Source organism: Orcinus orca, chromosome 17 (assembly GCF_937001465.1).
Source record: "Orcinus orca chromosome 17, mOrcOrc1.1, whole genome shotgun sequence".
Lineage (NCBI taxonomy): Eukaryota > Metazoa > Chordata > Mammalia > Artiodactyla > Delphinidae > Orcinus > Orcinus orca.
In genome coordinates this window covers 49,547,417-49,566,182 of record NC_064575.1, presented here as the reverse complement: position 1 = coordinate 49,566,182, position 18,766 = coordinate 49,547,417, and the positions used below count along the sequence as shown (strand labels likewise).

Below are 18,766 nucleotides of genomic sequence, written 5' to 3'. Positions count from 1 at the left end.
TTCCTTTCTTTTACAAAGAGAAAATGAGGTTCAGAAGTGTTAAGTGACCTGCCTCAAGCTGCCCCACAATCGCGGTTCAAACCCCGGTGAGAGCTGGAGCTTCCTGCACTACACTGCCCTGTCCCACCAGTCTCCCTCCTCTGGTCATCTCTGTACGAAGCTGAAGCAGGAAGGCACTGGGAACCTCCACTGGGAATACCCACATCAGGTGACTCAAAATTTTCCCCACTCTTTGCACGTCCGCGAATGACCATCAAAGTGCCATGAGTATTAAGTTTGGGGTTACAAATTTAGCAACTAGGTGAATGTGCAAATACAAAACTTGCAAACAATGAGGGTCACCTGTATCTATTTTTAACTCAACTCCTTTATCATTTAGATTATGACTAACAAAAGGAGCTGACAAAAGCAATCCAAATGGAAGTATGTGTAGAGAGCACCATGTTTATCTTACCTTTTTGAGACTGGAAAGGTTTTCTACCTCCATTATGGTACTTTACACCACTGTCAGCCACAAAGCCAGAGGATAAAGTCACATTGGTGGGCTGGTTTCTCATTTTCTTAGCATGTTTCCTTTCTTTTGCATTAGACATTTCTGGAAAGAGAGTAATAAATTTACTACAGGGAGAAGGAACTTCCTTTCAAAAATAAAAATAAGTTTAATGGATAAATGTTCATGTGACTCAAAATTTGATTCTTCAATATAATAAATCTCCGTTTATTATAGCTGGACTGACGATATCAAAACGTTATCAGGATATTGATCTACAGCAAGGACCCAAAACCCGATTCAACAGAAAAAAATAATTTTGTTTTGCGCTGTCAAATAATTAAGTCACATACCAGTGTTGACACTGCATAAAGGCTATTGGAAGAATGAAAAATGAACTGTGAGATAAGATCCCTATGCCGTGGTAAAAACCTTAAATTAGCTAAACCAGTTTATCAAAATTCTTAGGTGAAACGAGTCACATGAATTAATGAAATATGGGACACACTATTCAGATACGGTAACGTCACCAAAAACTGAACATAAATTACTGATGTTTTCATTTCTACTGCTGAGATGAGGCCAGGTGTACCTTTAATTTAGAATAGCAAAATGATTACAATTTGAAGTAAGAAGGACAAAGGACAAAAACCTAGCGGAGCCTGATTACACAGTAGTTCTCAACTCTCAGACTCAATGTCCCCTTTCTTTTACTGAATAGTTTGAACACCTGTTTTCTATTTTTAAATGAAATTCATTAATTACATAACCTACTAGACACATAACTTTTATCAAAACATGTCCTACAATACATGTCCTCATTGTGATGCAGAGGAGAACTAAAAGTAATTCTAATAAAATAATATCTATTTTCTGTATGTAAATATTTCACCATAACTAGATGGCATTATGAAATAGAGATATTTTTAACCCAGGGAGATAATCACTGACACAGGCACCAACACAGGCATGGGCACAATCTGTAGAGCTGGAGAAGGTCCCGAAGCTCCCATGCAACAGTCATTAACTCTTTCCTTGCTGACTGTAGGGAGGTCGGACACAGGGAAAGGTCCTGCAGGAAAAGGGGGACACCAGGAGGCTGGGAAGCTCAGAGTAGCAGAACCAAGCTATTCTCCAAGCATTTAAATGTTTTAATACTAGTCTTTACTCATACCTAAACATAGAATTACGTGTCTGAGGCTTCCCTGGTGGCACAGTGGTTAAGAATCCGCCTGCCAATGCAGGGGACACGGGTTCGAGCCCTGGTCTGGGAAGATGCCACGTGCCGTGTAGCAACTAAGCCTGGGGGCCACAACTACTGAGCCTGTGCTCTAGAGCCAGCGAGCCACAACTACTGAAGCCTGCGCGCCTAGAGCCTGTGCTCTGCAACAAGAGAAGCCACCACAATGAGAAGCCCGTGAGCAGCAATGAAGACCCAACGCAGCCAAAAATAAATAAATTAATTTAAAAAAAAAAAGGATTACATGTCTGCAACAGCTACAAAGGCAAAGTAATACGGGTGTGTTGTACTAGTACCTCTAAGAGAAGGTAGTTATACCACTGGCGACATAATTTCCCAAATTGGTAAACACTCTTTGATACAGTACAAAATTTTTTTTAAAAATACAATCTTGCCTCATTTATTGTATTCCTGGAAAATTCAGTGTATATTAAATCCATGAAGCCGATGCTTTTATGCAAAGCAGAGTCAGGTACTACACACTGCAGGATGGCTAACATCTCTGACCCCTGCCCAGTAAATGGCAGCAGTGTTACCCCCATCATTATGCCCACCAAAACACCCGCACAAACTTTCAAATGCCACATCCGGATTTGCACCATGTCCAATAAGTAGCACTGAATTAACTACCTTCCATTCACTTACCACCTTTCCAATGCAAGACTTCATGCAAAATTAAGAGTAACCTATGTGGCATAGTGTTTAAGAGCCTTCACTATCTTCCTTAACACTTTTTAGTTGTATAATCTTAGGAACGTTACTTTCCCTCTTTGAGCTTCGGTCTCTCCTTCTATAAATGGGAATAATCAGCAGGTTGCTATGAGTATTAAATAAGGTAATGTACATAACACAAATCATGGGGCTTTGCATAAACTAAGGGCTCAGTTTATGGTAGCTCTTATTCTTAAATAATAAATGAAATAAGAGACTTATGTCATTTCACTTTCTCACTCCATTCTGCTTTGACCTAAATGAAAGACAACCAGATCTACACCCCAAAACATTTTTCAAACTAAAAAATATGTAGGAGGTAAATTGAGTTTTACAGAGCTTGTTGGCTAGTGAAGGACATGATTCAGATCAGTCTGTATTAAGAATCATTCAAAATTATCCTACAAAACAATTTATTCCACCTGCTTGCATCAGAACTTGCCCAGCAAAACAGAGCACTACCTGGGAACCCTGGGTGGGACACCAGGGTTAGGGTTACCTTCAGAAGTCACATCTCTGAGCTTAGGTTCGAGGGCAAAAAATTAGCATTCCATTGTATGTATATACCATACTTTGATTATCTACTCATCTATCAATGGATATTTGGGTTGCTTCCACCTCTTGACTATTGTGAATAGTGCTGCTATGAACATGAGTGTACAAATATCTCTTTGAGATCCCGCTTTCAATTCTTTTGAATATATACCTAAACGTGGGATTTATGGATCATATGGTAGCTCTGTTTTTAATTTTTTGAGGAATGGTGATATGTTTTCTATTTTGGTTGTGCCATTTTACAATCCCACTAACGGTGAATGGGTGCACGGCCTTACTTGCTCCACGGCATGTGGGATGTTCCCGGACAAAGGCTCGAACCCATGTCTCCTGCATTGGCAGGTGGATTCTTAACCCCTGTGCCACCAGGGAACAACGAGGATTTTCTTATATTCCGTTTCAGAAGCAGGATAGGGCAGGGATTTTGCCAGTCTTTTTCACTGCTGCATCTCCAAGACCTAGCCTTGCACAAAGCAAGGACTCAATATATGTATTTGTTGAATGTACATGTGCACGCATAAATGGAGTGAAACGTGCCTATAATGCGTATATTAACAGTAAAAAATGTTTAGCCAAGTGCCACCGCTTCTGATACAGCATGACCGAATATCTTCCAAGAGAACGGCTCTGGGGCCATCTGCTGGACCAAGACCTATAATCTACCTGAAATCAGATCCCAGTCACTAGGCTTCTGCTGAGATAGAAAGGGAATGCAGAGACACCTTGAAAATCTTGGGGAGCTCTCCCAGAGAAGGGAGCATGGGAGGGGGTAGGTGAACAATGCCCAGGTCTCAGCGTGGTCCCCTCAATCACCCATCTTATTCCTTTAGGATGTGCAAGCCAGCTCCCAGGACGGCCTCTGCCCGGAGGTGCAATGCAGAGAAATGACAGACACAGTGGGCTCGGTCACAGGGGCTGAAGTGTAAGTAGATGAAGTAGCGGGTCCCCGGAGAAAGAGAAGCAGGCATGAATTTCTTGACATAAGAGAAGCCATTTTTGGCCCAAGCCATTTTGTGATCTAAGCCTGGCCACAATGTTTGCCTTTAAACAGGTCTCAGTAATAGTGATCTTAAGGGACCTAAAGAACAAACGACAGTTATCAGGCAAGAGAAGTAACAACAGTAAAAATCAGTTGTAAACTCCCATTTCTATTTCCATGGCAAGATTAGCCTGAAGCACTTTCTTGAGCTGTTTTGCAGAATCTGAATCCCCTCGAGCACTCAATCACCAGATCAACAGAACCTAACCCAAGATGATGTTGACCTTTCTTATGACCCTGGAGGTTTCAACTAAAGCTTGGACTCTGTTGACCTTTGCCACAATTCAATGCTGAACTCCCCTCTGCTGGAGCCCCTTCATGAATATGCATGCATCCTTAGCTTAAATCTTCCCCAATTTTTCTGTTGGGGAGATACTGCTTTGGGAAAGATCCCCGGTGTTCTGCTTACTTGCAGCAAGTAATAAATCCGTCCTTCTCCTGATCTTTGTCTTGGTTGGTTTTTTTGGTTTTGCTTAGTTTTGTTTGTCTTGACATCCACCAAGACGTGAACCCAGTTCTTGGGTAACCGAAAGAGGTGCCAGGCAGGAAGAGGGGCCCCTGCGCAGGCAGCAAGAGAAGAAGAGTAGGTCAGCTGGGTGTGAGGGAGAGAATCGGAGGGGAGCCCGGGGACCGCCACACACACTCCCCCATACTTGCGAACCCTGGCGGACGCCAGCCCCTCACGACCTACCTGCCAGACGCTCCGTGGTCCCAGGTCAGAATGACAATGTTCTACCACAGTCCCCGGCGCGACATGCGCGGCGAGAGAGCTGGAGAGCGCATGCGCCACTGTGACTGCGTCCTCCACGTGGCCCGGAGTCGCAAGGAAACTACAACTCCCAGAATGCCGAGCGAACCCCCCCTCCCCGCCAACCAGCGACTCTTTAAAGCAGGGATTCTAGCCCCTGCTGTTCAGACCCGTGAGACACGAGTAGAAGCAGCATACGTGGTAGTTGTCTCCGAGGGGCGGCAAGGAAAAAGGATTAGCCATGTCGGCTTTGATCAGAAAGGTGATCAGCACCGCGAAAGCCCCAGCGGCCATTGGTCCCTACAGGTACAGGAGGCCTGTGGGAGCTGAGAAGGACGCGGGGCCTGTGGGGTCGGAGGTTGTGGGGTCGGAATTTAGGGGCTTGGGCCAGTCCGGGTCCGAGCTGCGCCAGGCCTTCGGGGTTCACCGGGCAACCTCATGCAACATGCTGAACCCGGAAACGGAACCCGGGAAGGCGGGAAGCCCACCGAGAGACCCACTACGTGTAATAAAATTATCAATTTTGTATTTAAAATTATAAAGAAGAAAGATAACGGTCTGCAAATCAGGGGAAATGCCGTGAAATGAAAGGAAAGTTGGGAGCATGTTGGAAAACAAACTATAGGGAATTAGAAAATTAGAAATGAGACTATCTTGTTTTCTAAATAACCGTGAAATGGGGTAAAACAAATTTTACTTCTAAATTTAAATTGATATAGTTTTATCAAAAAAATTTTTTAAACATTTAATGCCATTGAACTGTGTACCTTAAAACGGTTAAAACGGTAAAAAAAAATTTTAATATAAATTTATTTATGGCTGTGTTGGGTCTTCGTTGCTGCGCGCGGTCTTTCTCTAGTTGTGGCGAGCAGGGGCTACTCTTCGTTGCGGTGCACGGGCTTCTCATCGCGGTGGCTTCTCTTGTTGCGGAGCACGGGCTCACAGGCGCGCGGGCTTCACTCGTTGTGGCTCACGGGCTCTAGAAAGAAGGCTCAGTAGTTGTGGTGCACGGGCTTAGTTGCTCCGCGGCATGTGGGATCTTCCTGGACCAGGGATCGAACCTGTGTCCCTTGCATTGGCAGGTGGATTCTTAACCACTGCGCCACCAGGGAAGTCCCTAAAATGGTAAATTTTATGTTTGATGTATATTTTTTTATCACAGTTAAGAAAAACAATGGCGGGGGCTTTCTTTATCCAAAAACAAATAAATTGCCTTTAAAGTTGATGTGTTTGGCTCTCTTTCAGGTCTCAGTGTAGCTTATGCTTTTTCTTGAGACCTTATCCTAATTCTGATATTTAGTATCCTCATTACAGAAATAATCAGTTCCAAAAATAAGCACTTTGCAGAAAAGTGTACCCTCACAGGTGGATCCTTAATTGACCCTTCAGCAGTGATCAACCTTGTCTAATTACTTATTTTCTTAAAAGTGCTCTTGGCATTGCTTTCTTTTGCTTGTTTTACAGCTTTATTGAGGTATAAGTTACATACAAAATTCACCATTTTAAGTGCAGAGTTCCATGAGTTTGGGTAAATGTATCGAGTCATGCACCTACTGCCACAGTCAAGTTTTTGAACATTTACATCAACCCCGCAAACCACCCCCCCTTGCAAAAACAATCCGTCATACCCGTTTGTGTTCAATTCCCACCCCTACCCCTGACCCCAGGCAGCCACTAATCTACTTTCTGCTGCTTTTTTTGTTTGTTTTTTCTAGAATTTTATATAAGTAGAATCAAATAATATGTAGTCTTTAGTTGGATCTATCCGTGGGTGTTTTTTATTTTTTTCCTTTTTGCTATCATGAATAATGCTGTTCTGAATATCCATGTGAAGTTTTTGGACATATTTCTTTTGAGTAGTTGTCTAAGAAAGAAGTCGCTGGGTTGTATGTTATGTGTATGTGTTTTTTTTTTGGCCGCGCCTCGCACTTTGCGGGATCTTAGTTCCCCCACCAGGGACTGAACCACGGCCCTCGGCAGTGAAAGCGCGTCCTAACCAGTGGACCACCAGGGAATTCCCTGCTTAAATTTTTAAGAAACTGCCAAACTATTTTCCAGTGTGTACTATTTTGCATTTGCACCAATAAAGTATGAAGGTTCCAGTTTCTCCACATCCTCATCAATACTTGTTACTATCAGTGATGCTTTATTGTGTGTGATGGTATCATAAGTGTGCCTTTGGTTTGCATTACTCCTTCACCTTTTGTATGTCTTCTTTAGTGAAGTGTCTGTTCAGATCACTTGCCGATTTTTTACTGAGTTGTCTTTATATTATTGAGTTGTAAGAGTTCTTTATATATTCTGAATACAAGTCCTTTGTTAAATATGTGTTTTGCAGATATTTTCTCCCAATCCGTGACTTGGGCTTTCATTTTCTTAAAGATGTCTTTCAGTAAGCAAAAGGTTTTAATTTCAATGAAGTCCAATTATCAATTATTTTATTTTACATTTTGTTCTTTTTGTGTCTTAGCAAAGAAATCTTTTAGCATTGAGTTTCACATTTTATGTTTATGTTTTACGTATATCCTGGATTTCTGTTCATTACAGTCAGGCTGTCTTAGTCGACAGGACCATTTACATTTCAGGACAGCTAGGCATGAATCCTGCAAGTGGACAGCTTGTGCCAGGAGGGGTGGCAGAAGAGGCTAAACAAGTGAGTCATTTTCCACATTTGAAGTTCCCCTCTCTACTCCTTTTTAATATTGAGGAGTATTAAGAATCCATTTGGCTGGTTTGTTTATTATAGAGATAATCAGATAAGTACTTTTTAAGTTACTGGTTAACTAAAGACAGTTTTATGTCAGTAGAAAGTTGGAAATGTGATGACTCATTTAACAACCAAAAAAAAAAAAAGATTTTACTTTCCAAGGTGACCTTAAACCTGAATTACTGGATATCAACTAAACTTATTGTGGTAATGATTTCACAGTATATACATGTATCAAATCATCATGTTATATACCTAAAACTAATAAATGTTATATGTCAATTATATTTCAGTAAAATGGGAGGGAAAAACCCTGAATTATTGAAAACATCTTGCCACTTCCACCTGGGTTGGGAAATTGTTTTATCAGGGCCAATGACCTGCAAAAAAAAAAAAAATCCACCACCACAAAAGTAAAAGTCAACATTTTGTTAGAAAGAGAAATATCAAAGGTTACATGCAGTACGTTTTTTTTTAATAAGAATGGGGGATATAATTCTAATCCAATAAATGGAATTAAATTATAATTTAATACATTCACTGAGTCATTTGTAATATCCAAAGATAGAAAACAATCTAAATGTCCATCCATGAGGAACTAGATAAATAAATCATGCTACATCTGTACAACTAAATTCATATGGAAAGATCTCCAAGATAAATTATTATATGATAAAATAAAACCAAGATGCAGAACAGCAAGCACAATAAGCTCCCCTCTGTGTGTGTGTCTAAGGATACATACATTTATGTCGGTACAAGCATTGACTGTCTCTGGAAGGATATACAAGAAACTAGAAACAGTGGTTACCTTTGATGAAGGAAACTGGGGAGGGAGTGTAAGGGTGGAAGACATCTTTTCACTGTATATGCTTTTTTATAGCTTTTGAATTTTTTGTCATATCTATGTATTACCTATTTAGAAGATTAATTTTTTTAAGTCATCAACTATTATAATGTGACCAATCAAAGTGGAAGAATGAATTGAAAAATAATAAATTAAGGACAGGGTGAAAAACTAATGTTTTTCCAAAGCCCAGAATATCAAACATGTACACAATTTACTACTATTGTTTTTTGAGAAAAAGGAAAAGAACCTTTTTAAAATCAAATATTGCTTTAAAGAAAACAGGTTTTAATGCTTACTAGCTCATACTTATCCTCAGAGTGATATGGAATTAGGAGCCCCAGTAATAATTCTATTTTAGCTTAGTGGACATTGGCTGAGAATTTCACCATTCTAGCACTGAGGAAGAGACTTCAGTCTTTTTCCTCACAAAAGGAGGCAACTTCTCACTGTATTTCAGAAAGATTCATTCCGTTAAAGAAAGCCAAGAAGCAATTCACTTGTATAGAGGTGGCCTACAAAGAGTAGAATTTCCTAGAAAAGGGAGATTTTTCTGCAACATAGGCTATTTAAGGAGATATTAGTGAAGATGGTTAATTGAATTGAATTAAAGCTTCAATGTAGCATCAGTGCCTTAGGCCTTTCTTACCTCGGTTCACAGGCTCTTACAAACATGGGTGAAATTCTGAAAGCAGCAGGCTGTGACTTCACAAATGGTGAGCAACTTGATATTATTTCACATTTCTGTTTGATATTTCTTTGGTCTTTTTGAAGAACACATGGCATCCAGTAATATATCATGCCATATCTTTGTTATTTGAAGTTGGTTTAATTTCAGTCCCATTTTAATCAAGACAGTCCAGAGCCATATACATAATATCAATGAAAAGTTAATCATTAGTCAATCTAAGAAAAAAAATGGAAAATTTTCTTTGACCCAACCTGAGGATTATAACCTGGCAGACTTACAGAAAGATCAGAGGACTGTTCCAGAGAGGTAAGGGGAAAGGCCAGAATATATATGATTTTGGCAAAGAGGTACATGCAATCAAAATGGCACACATCTTGATAGAAGGTTACTGCTGTTCGCGAGGAACAGATATCTTAGTTAATGGTTTTAGTGCTCCTCTTAGTATGGGAACATGTGAAAAACTAGGTGCATAAAATTTTCTCCCGAAAATATCTGAGGGCCGGTTCTGCCAGTTTTCCCAGAGCACAAAGTGCCTTATCCTGATCTCTTACCTGAATTCCTTTCTCAGTATATTGTAGGTCAGCGACCGCAGTGGCTAATGACTTGATTCTTGTAGAACTGGATGGTGGGCAACATTCTTACTTTACAATCCCCTCTCTTTCAATCTTAATTTCAGCCAAGATTTGGGAGGCATTTCGTGACCAATTTGTCCCGCTGTGCTAGAAATGCTCATTCCCAGGTCAGGTGGGGATTTCGTTGCTATGCCACTCAATGTCCTATTAGTGGACTAAAGCTCTGTTAATAGTAGCCAAAAGCCAGGAAATGATTCTCTCTTGTTGCTTCTTCCCATATCTAGAGTTACACTATTATAATCATTGATCCTGTAGAACTATATTTCAGGTGAATAATTTCAAGTCATCTACTTATTATTTTTATTGGAGGCTCAGTCGCATTTGATCATGCAAGAAACAAGAATCTTGTAAAATAGGCAGAACACAAGTAATATAGCTAGTGCCATTAATAAGGTCATAAGTAAGAAGTGTTATGTTCTAAGGGGTCACATGGCTGGCACCAGCAGAAGAAGAACTGAACTTCATGGTTGGGCAGGTATTTCTGTTGTTGGAGGGGTCCGGCTAATGCTCAGTGCAGATGCACACTGCACACTAGAGGGGACAGAGGAGGACTAAATGGGCAGAGAAAAAAATTTTATGTTTAAATTTTTCTTGTCTTGCCTTAAAATATGAAATTTATTTCATCAGTACTGTTTTTCTAAGTAATGTTTTGGATCAGACCAAATAACTAAATAAACCTAATGACAATGTGTATATCTCCTAGTGGTAAAAACAACGGTTTTGCTGGCTGACATAAACGACTTCAGTACTGTCAATGACATCTACAAACAATGTAAGTAATTTGGCTTTATTACTATTTTCCATTTTAAAGAGAAATGTATCTATTAACCTTAATAAGTGTCCATTATGAATTAGGAATGTTGGGAGATGCTAAAGAAATGGTCATAGATCCTGTCCTAAAAGAATTAATAGCCTGATTAGAAACACACAGTGTCCCCCCCATGAAAACATCCAAGATATTTCTATTGCATTCCCTAGAATAACATACTACAACCGGACAAATCCATTTCCCTAAAGCTTCATTTTGTTATACCCTCCTCAGGCTTTCTAAGCCCTCCTAATCATTTTTCAACACATAGATTGTATTTATTATCGCTGTGATAAGGTCTAGCCACCACCTCTGTTCTACTCTCTCAGAATCATTAGCTGGTTAGTTAATATTTCTGTGCCTTGGTTTCCTCATATGCAAAATGGGGATAAAACCTTATAAGGTTGTTGGAATTTTAAATGTGTTAATACAACATGTAAACATGTTAGAACAGATGCTGGCACGTTGTAAGCACTCAGTAAGTGTTATCCGTTATTAACATTGCTGTCCTAGTGGGGAAAATGAGTATCCCTACCACCTGGTGAGATAAGACAAAGGTATAACACGGAAAAGGCATCATTACTTATAACTATCACTTTAAAAACAACCTCCTTCATGTCAAACAAGATCAAAGTGTCAGAGTATGTGAGTATTTTCATTTTTTTCCCCAGAAAACTAAGATTTTTTTAAAATATTAAGCATCATGGGAATCATGGCAAAATATCTTATCAAATATAAATATGAGCTTCTTTTTTTCCACGTTGCTTATATCTAAGAACTGACACATAGCTGAAGCACTTACCAGATTCTTGATCCTGCAGTGCTGAGTTTCAGCATAGTATCTGAAAACTGAAATGAAATTCTTTTAAATTTAGATTTCCAGAGTAGTTTTCCTGCAAGAGCTGCCTACCAGGTTGCTGCTTTGCCCAAAGTAAGTACACATTTGTCTTAAAATTAAGAAAATTAAAAATCAAGGCCACACATGGACATGAACACAACAGCATCAGAGTACTTAAATTGTGAGAAAAACTAAAATAGCGCTGTATTGTTTTACTGTTACTTAGAGACTATAAACTGAGCCAGGTCTGTGAGTTCTGCAGTAAAAATTTTACTTTTCTATCATATAATAAAAAATCTAGGGTATTCTCTAGCGGTTGGTCCAGGGGTTAGAACTCTGTGCTTTCACTGCGAAGGGCCCGGGTTTGATCCTTGGTCTGATCCTTAGTTGGGGAACTAAGCCCGCCAGCCACGCGGCGTGACCAAAACAAAAACAAAAAACAAAAAAACACTAGACGTTCTATTAGAAAAAGTCATCTGAAAACCAGTGGCTCATAGATTTCTCACCATTCCTACTTTGGTATTCTAGTCGAACTAGAAGCTCTTCCTATGCCCCTTAGCAGCACAGTATTTCTACCTATAAAGAAGCAGCTCTCATGGACTTCTGGCAATTTTCCACTAAAGAAATTTATCTTCTATGAGTGGTATTTTTGTTGCTTTAATTTTTTGTTACTTGGAATGATCAGTATCTTCAAATTTATTTAGGTATAGAATGTGATGGAAGGAGCTCCGAACTTGGAGTTATAAGACATGGGTTTGAACCTCTGCTGTTTAGTTTTGTTTGTTTTTTTTTTGGCGGCGGGGGTGGTTGGTACACGGGCCTCTCGCTGTTGTGGCCTCTCCCGTTGCGGAGCACAGGCTCCGGACACGCAGGCTCAGCGGCCATAGCTTACGGGCCCAGGCGCTTCGCAGCATGTGGGATCTTCCCGGACCGGGGCACGAACCCGTGTCCCCTGTATCGGCAGGCGGACTCTCAACCACTGCGCCACCAGGGAAGCCCTGCTGTTTGGTTTTGTGTCCTGGGATGGGTTAAACAACCTTTCTAAGCTACAGTGTATCAATCCTCTGCATTGAGAGAACCCCTGATAATAGAGCTGCTGTGGGAATCACATGAGCTAACATAGACGAACACATTGAGCATGATAACCTGGCCTACTGTAGATTCTTGGTGCATGCGCCCCCTCCTTTACTTCTTTGATAAGTTTAATGTTAAAAATGCATATGTTAAAAATTGCATATGTTTTTAGTAGGTATTATGGCGCTCTCTTAATTTATTCATTATTTTCCTGACAGGGAGGCCGTGTTGAGATTGAAGCAGTAGCTGTCCAAGGACCTCTCGTGACAGCATCGCTCTAAGTGGGCCCAGTGTTATTTAGTCTGGAATTTTAATAATGTTTTTAAATTAACATCTTAATTTTTACAGTATTTGTTGGAAAGTGTAAGGTTGACTGAAATATCTGAAGTTATTATGGAAATACCATATAATAAGGGGAATTGAACAGGAGTTGAAGATTAATGATGAATCTAGTTACTGATGTTATAAATTACACTTCTGTAACACTCATTACTGGATGTGGGAAAAGAGACACACATTACATAGTTACTCAGAAAAATAAAAGTAAAGGGAAATAGCATGTAGGAAAGATGAGTTACTATTCCTGAGAAATAATAAAGAGCACACCTAATTCAATTAAACTATTAATTTAATGGTGTGAACTATTTAGTTCTCATGTCAGATACATGATTCTGCTTTTACTTGAGTGAAATTAAAGCATTTAAGTTTGAATGGTAGAGGTAAAGGAGAAGAAACTGGACCAAATTTTATATAGATAATATTTTTCTAATGGAAATAAAATAGCATGCAGATTTTCCTTTGTGTCATTCTGTTCATTTTTTAAAAGTTTAATGTATACACTAAATCCTATTACCTAAATAAAGGTGGGGGAACTATGAAGTTTAAATTCCAACTTTTTTTCTCCAAGCTTACTTCTGGCTTTACATTTTTACACTGTGGTAATAAGGCTACGTATAACCATTTTGTGTTTGTTCTTTGAAGTCTTTTAACATTTTCAGAAACTACTACATGAATACCTCCTTGTTGTAGAATAAATTCCAACACAGAATTATGTAGATTAAAAAGTAAAAGTCCCAGGACTTCCCTGGTGGCACAGTGGTTAAGGATCCACCTTCCAATGCAGGGAGACACGGTTTCGAGCCCTGATGAGCAACTAAGCCTGTGCGTCACAACTACTGAGCCTGCGCTCTAGAGCCCGAGCCAAAACTACTGAGCCCGCGAGCCACGACTACTGGAGCCTGTGCACCTAAAGCCCGTGCTCCACAACAAGAGAAGCCACTGCAATAAGAAGCCCACACACCGCAACAAAGAGCAGCCCCCACTCGCAGCAACTAGAGAAAGCCCACGCGCAGCAACAAAGACCCAACGCAGCGAAAAATAAATATATAAATAAATTTAAAAAAAAAAAGTAAAAGTCCCCTTCACTCACTGGCCATTCCACTTACCTCCCCAAAGATGACCACTGCTAAGAGTTTTGAGTGTAACCAGCAGATAGTTTTCTATTCATTATATACTTAATCATCTAGTTTGGTTTTGGCTTGTCTACAGATTGCTTTCTTCTTGTCTTGAAGGTCTTCCATGTAACTACATATTGATCTACCTCATTTTTAAAGCGGTTGCGGAGTCATCTTTTGTGTAAATATACCTTAGGTGTTTAACCATTGATCCAAACAATTCCATATTTGCAAAATTATCATATCAATGCTGCTGTAACATTCTTACGTACACATGTAACATTTTACATATACCTATTTGTTTGAGGTTAATTTAGAAATGTCATGCTAATTTGAAAAGTTTGGTAAACCAAAAGATAATATTAGAAGCACTTGGGAAGAGCAGTTATAACACATTGACTAGAAATGTATCAATGTCTTTTGTTACCCGAACGTTATTGACCAGAGAGACATATCAATATCACTTAATAACAAATCACCAGCTATAGGAGTTAGTTTCTGCAAAAATCGCCCAGTCAATAACGAGTTTAAGAGCACAGACTTTGGAGTAATTCTAACGGGATTCAAGGCCCAGATCTACCACTTATTAGCTGTATGATCTTGAGCTAGTTATTTAACCTCTTTAAGTCTCAGTCTCCTGAGAGATAATAATTACACCTTCTCAAAGGGATGTTGTAAGGATTAAATAAGATAATGTATATGGAAAGTACTTAGCAGTGTCTAGCATACAGCAAAGGATCAAAAAAGCTGTCACTATTCATCAGTATTTAATAATTATCATACAGAATAATGTGCTAGATGGAAAAGTTTCTGCTCTTTACATACCTAAATTTATTGACATAAAAGATAAGAATGAGGATTCTTCAAGGACATAGAGTTGGGGAGTATAGCACTATGAGTTGATAAACAAGATTAGGCCCTGAAAATTATTTTAGATATTTTTACATGAAGCAGTACAGTACAGTAGTCAAGGGTGTAGGCTCTGGAGCCAAACTGCTTGATTTCAAATTCTATTCCACCACTTATTAGCTTTGTAGCTTTGGGCTAGTTACTTAAGCTCTCTGTTCTGTTTCTTCTGTAAAATATCTCCTCTGTTTCATCTGTAAAATGGGGATATTACTAGTACCTACCTTATAAAGTTGTAAGGTTTAAATAAGTTAATATGTATAGAGCACTTAGAATAATGCCTGGCACATAGCTATGATGATAATGATAGAAACCTTTCTGTTATTTGGCAATAAAAAGAAATGAGGGAATTCCCTGGCGGTCTAGTGGTTAGGATTTGGCACTTTCACTGCCATGGACTGGGTTCAGTCCCTGGTTGGGGAACTGAGATCCTATAAGCCGTGTGGCACAGCCAAAAAAGAAAAATAAGCTATCAAGCCACAAAAAAGACATGGGGAACCTTAGATGCACGTTACTAAATGAAAGAAGTCAATCTAAGAAGATAACATACTGTATGATTCCAACTATGTTGCATTCTGGGAAAGGCAAAACTATGGAGACAGTAAAAAGATCAGAGGTTGCCAGGGTGGCAGAGGAAGTAGGGGAGGGGTCAACAGGTGAAGCACAGGAGATGTTTAGAGCAGTGAAACTACTGTGTATGATACTGTAATGGTAGATACATATCATGCATTTATCAACCATAAAATGTAAAACTCAAAGAATGAACCCTCATGTAAACTAGGGGCTTTAGTTAATAATGTGTCGCTGTTCATCAATTGAAACAAAGGTACCACACTAATTAAAGACGTTAATAATTGGGGAAACTGCAGTAGGGAGGAGGAGTATTTGGGTACTCTTTGTACATACAAATGCCCTAGAAAATTTAAACCTTTTTTTTAAAGACTGTAGTAATGCAGTCTGTGGTAGACTGTTAAGTGAAAGGTCTTTTCCCTTTCAGTTAAAAAATGTTGCTCATAGTTAACTGGTATTGCCTAAAAATATAAAGACTCAGGAAAGAGCTTCCCTGGCAGCACAGTGGTTAAGAATCCGCCTGCCAATGCAGGGGACATGGGTTCGAGCCCTGTCTGGGAAGATCCCACATGCCGTGGAGCAGCTAAGCCCATGTGTCACATGAGCCTGCGCTCTAGAACCCGCGAGCCACAACTGCTGAGGCCCGCGCACCTAGAGCCCATGCTCTGCAACAAGAGAAGCCACCGCAATGAGAAATCCGTGTACCGCAACGAAGAGTAGCCCCGGCTCACCGGAACTAGAAAAAGCCCGCGCGCAGCAACGAAGACCCAATGAAGCCAAAAATAAATAAATCATAAATAAATTATTTTTTAAAAAAAAGGCTTAGGAAAATCAGCAGGTGACAAACACCCCCCGCAAAGTGTGCTTGGAAAAATGTTGGCAGGTGATGAAATTTGTCTAGGACAATACCTGAGTTTATGTTACCCATCAAAACCGGTTTATTATCCACTACTTCACACTTATCAAAGAAGCTATGTAATTTACATGCATGGTTTTTGTTTTTGTTTTTGCGGTACGCGGGCCTCTCACTGTTGTGGCCTCTCGCGTTGCAGAGCACAGGCTCCGGACGCGCAGGCTCAGCGGCCATCCCTGCAGCGGCAGGCGGACTCTCAACCACTGCGCCACCAGGGAAGCCCTATGCATGGTTTAAACAATACTAAAATGAACACCTACGTACCAAATCCAGCCCAAGGAAGGAACATCACCAATACTCCGGGAGCCCTGCATAAGCCATTACCCTCACTTCTGCCAAAGGTAACTACGGTCCTAAATTTTATATGAATTGTTCTTGCTTGTCTTTATAGTTTTGCCATTTAGAAGTTATGCATTCAAATAAGAAGTGAAGATCATTTAGTTTTGCCTGATTTTAAATTTTATATTCATAAAATACAGAATACATTTGTCTGACTTGTTTTCACTCAATATTATGGTTTTAAAAAATTTTAAACATCTAATACCAAGCAGATACAAAAGAATGTTGACCACCCACGTTCCTACTACACAGTTTGAGAAAAAGAACACTCTTACTGCTATATAAGACCAGATGTGATGCTCCAATCCGGATGTCCCCTTCCCTCCCATCTCAGAGGAAACCTGAATTTTGCATTTATCATATCTTCTTTCTTCTGTTATCATATGTTTGAATCATTGAAATATTTTAAGTCTCTGAGCTGAAACAAAAGTGAAATCAGGGCTTCCCTGGTGGCGCAGTGGTTGAGAGTCCGCCTGCCAATGCAGGGGACGCGGGTTCATGCCCCGGTCCGGGAAGATGCCACATGCCGCGGAGTGGCTGGGCCCGTGAGCCATGGCCGCTGAGCCTGCGCGTCCGAAGCCTGTGCTCCACAACGGGAGAGGCCACAACAGTGAGAGGCCCGTGTACCGCAAAAAAAAAAAAGAAAAAGAAAAAAGAAATCATATTTGCGTTGTTATTTGTTTTTAAAGGAATGTCTTTGACCTGTCACCATTGAGTATGATGCTTCCTATTGGTTTTCTTTTAATAAATTTATTTATTTATTTTTGGCTGTGTTGGGTCTTCGTTGCTGCGCGCGGCCTTTCTCTAGTTGAGGGGAGCGAGGCCTACTCTTTGTTGCAGTGCGCAGGCTTCTCATTGCGGTGGCTTCTCTTGCTGCAGAGCACGGGCTCTAGGGGCGTGGGCTTCAGTAGTTGTGGCTCGAGGGCTTAGTTGCTCCTCAGCATGTGGGATCTTCCCAAACCAGGGCTCAAACCCGTGTTCCCTGCATTGGCAGGAGGATTCTTAACCACTGTGTCACCAGGGAAGTCCCACTATTGTTTTTTATATATCCCTTTTATTAGATCAAGAAAATTTCCTTCTAGACCTACTTTGCTAAAAGCCCTTCCTCCCTTCCTTCTTTCCTTCCTTCCTTCCTTCCACAAATACTTAATAAGCCAGATATTGTCATGAGTGCTGTGATTTCCGCAATAAACAGCCTAAAATTCTTGCCCTCAGGGAATTTACACAAACAAAGCAAGTAAATTATATACTAGGGAAATATATATCATAGGGACAGAAAATAGATTAGAGCTTACCAGGGGTTGGGAGTAGCAAGCTATGGGGAGCTATTGCTTAATGGGTTACGGTTTCTGTTGGAAGAGATGGAAGAGTTTTGGAAATAATTGGGATGGTTGCACAGCATTGTGAATGTATTTAGTGCCACTGAATTGTACACTTAAAAACAGTTAAAATGGTAAATTTTGTTATCTATATTTTACCACAATTTTTTAAAGTAAGAAAGAAAAACCAGACACAAAAAATTATGTTAGATTGTTAAGAGCTATAGGGAAAAGCAAAGCAAGGGGAGTTGGAGAGTATAGGGGAGTGCAGGTTTAACAGGGTCAGTGAGGAGGTGACATTGGAGTTTAAAATGGTTGCTGAAATTTGTTGAATTTTTCCTGTTATCTATGAGGTCGTGATATGATTTTTTTCATTCAATTTGCTAATATGGTAAAATACAACTATAGTAACGAATTTTTTATAATGTAGAACCAACCTTTCATTCCTAGATAAATTTAACTTGGTCAACATATATATATTATAATGTATGTTTTATACACTCAAATTCAGAATGATGTATTTTTTTGTTTGTTTAAGATCTTTACATTTATGTTCAGCTGTGAGACTGGTTTTTTTCTTTTATAAAAGAGTTTATGGTTGTAAATATCTATCCTTGAATGTTTGATGGCGTTTACCTATAAAACTGTTGGGGCTTGGTATTTTCTTTGGGAAAAAATTTTAAATTACTGATTCAATTTGTCTCATGGTAACAGGAACATTCAGATTTTCTAGTCTTTACTTCAGTTTGGGGTCATTTACATTGTCGTAGAACTTGCACACTTCATCTAAATTTCACCTTTTTAATCTCTTGTATCTGTATTCAAGGGCCTTCATTTCATCTAATATAGTTTATTTGTGCTTCTATTGTTTTTTAATCAGTCTTG

General features: G+C 39.7%; 2 protein-coding genes across 4 annotated transcripts in view; one reads left to right on the top strand and one right to left on the bottom strand.

The window, feature by feature from the left end:
* Positions 1-4,862, bottom strand: part of POP1 (POP1 homolog, ribonuclease P/MRP subunit) — a 37,340-nt gene extending 32,478 nt beyond the window's left edge. For 2 of the 3 annotated variants that reach the window (XM_049700224.1, XM_049700225.1), the window contains exons 1-2: positions 4,445-4,463; positions 455-595 (exon numbers count right to left, since the gene is read on the bottom strand). In XM_049700224.1, the coding sequence (XP_049556181.1) occupies positions 455-593 (139 nt within the window). In that variant the 5' untranslated portion in view covers positions 594-595; positions 4,445-4,463. Of the gene's footprint in view, positions 1-454; positions 596-4,444; positions 4,464-4,726 lie in introns of those variants that run through there. The other variant, XM_004275353.4, reaches the window with a different exon arrangement.
* Positions 4,863-4,905: 43 nt separating this feature from the next.
* Positions 4,906-13,450, top strand: RIDA (reactive intermediate imine deaminase A homolog). The gene is made up of 6 exons (XM_004275354.4): positions 4,906-5,089; positions 7,331-7,436; positions 8,999-9,053; positions 10,364-10,432; positions 11,344-11,399; positions 12,599-13,450. The coding sequence occupies exons 1-6, from the start codon at positions 5,025-5,027 to the stop codon at positions 12,659-12,661; spliced, it is 414 nt and encodes a 137-aa protein (XP_004275402.1). The 5' UTR covers positions 4,906-5,024; the 3' UTR covers positions 12,662-13,450.
* Positions 13,451-18,766: the final 5,316 nt, after the last annotated feature.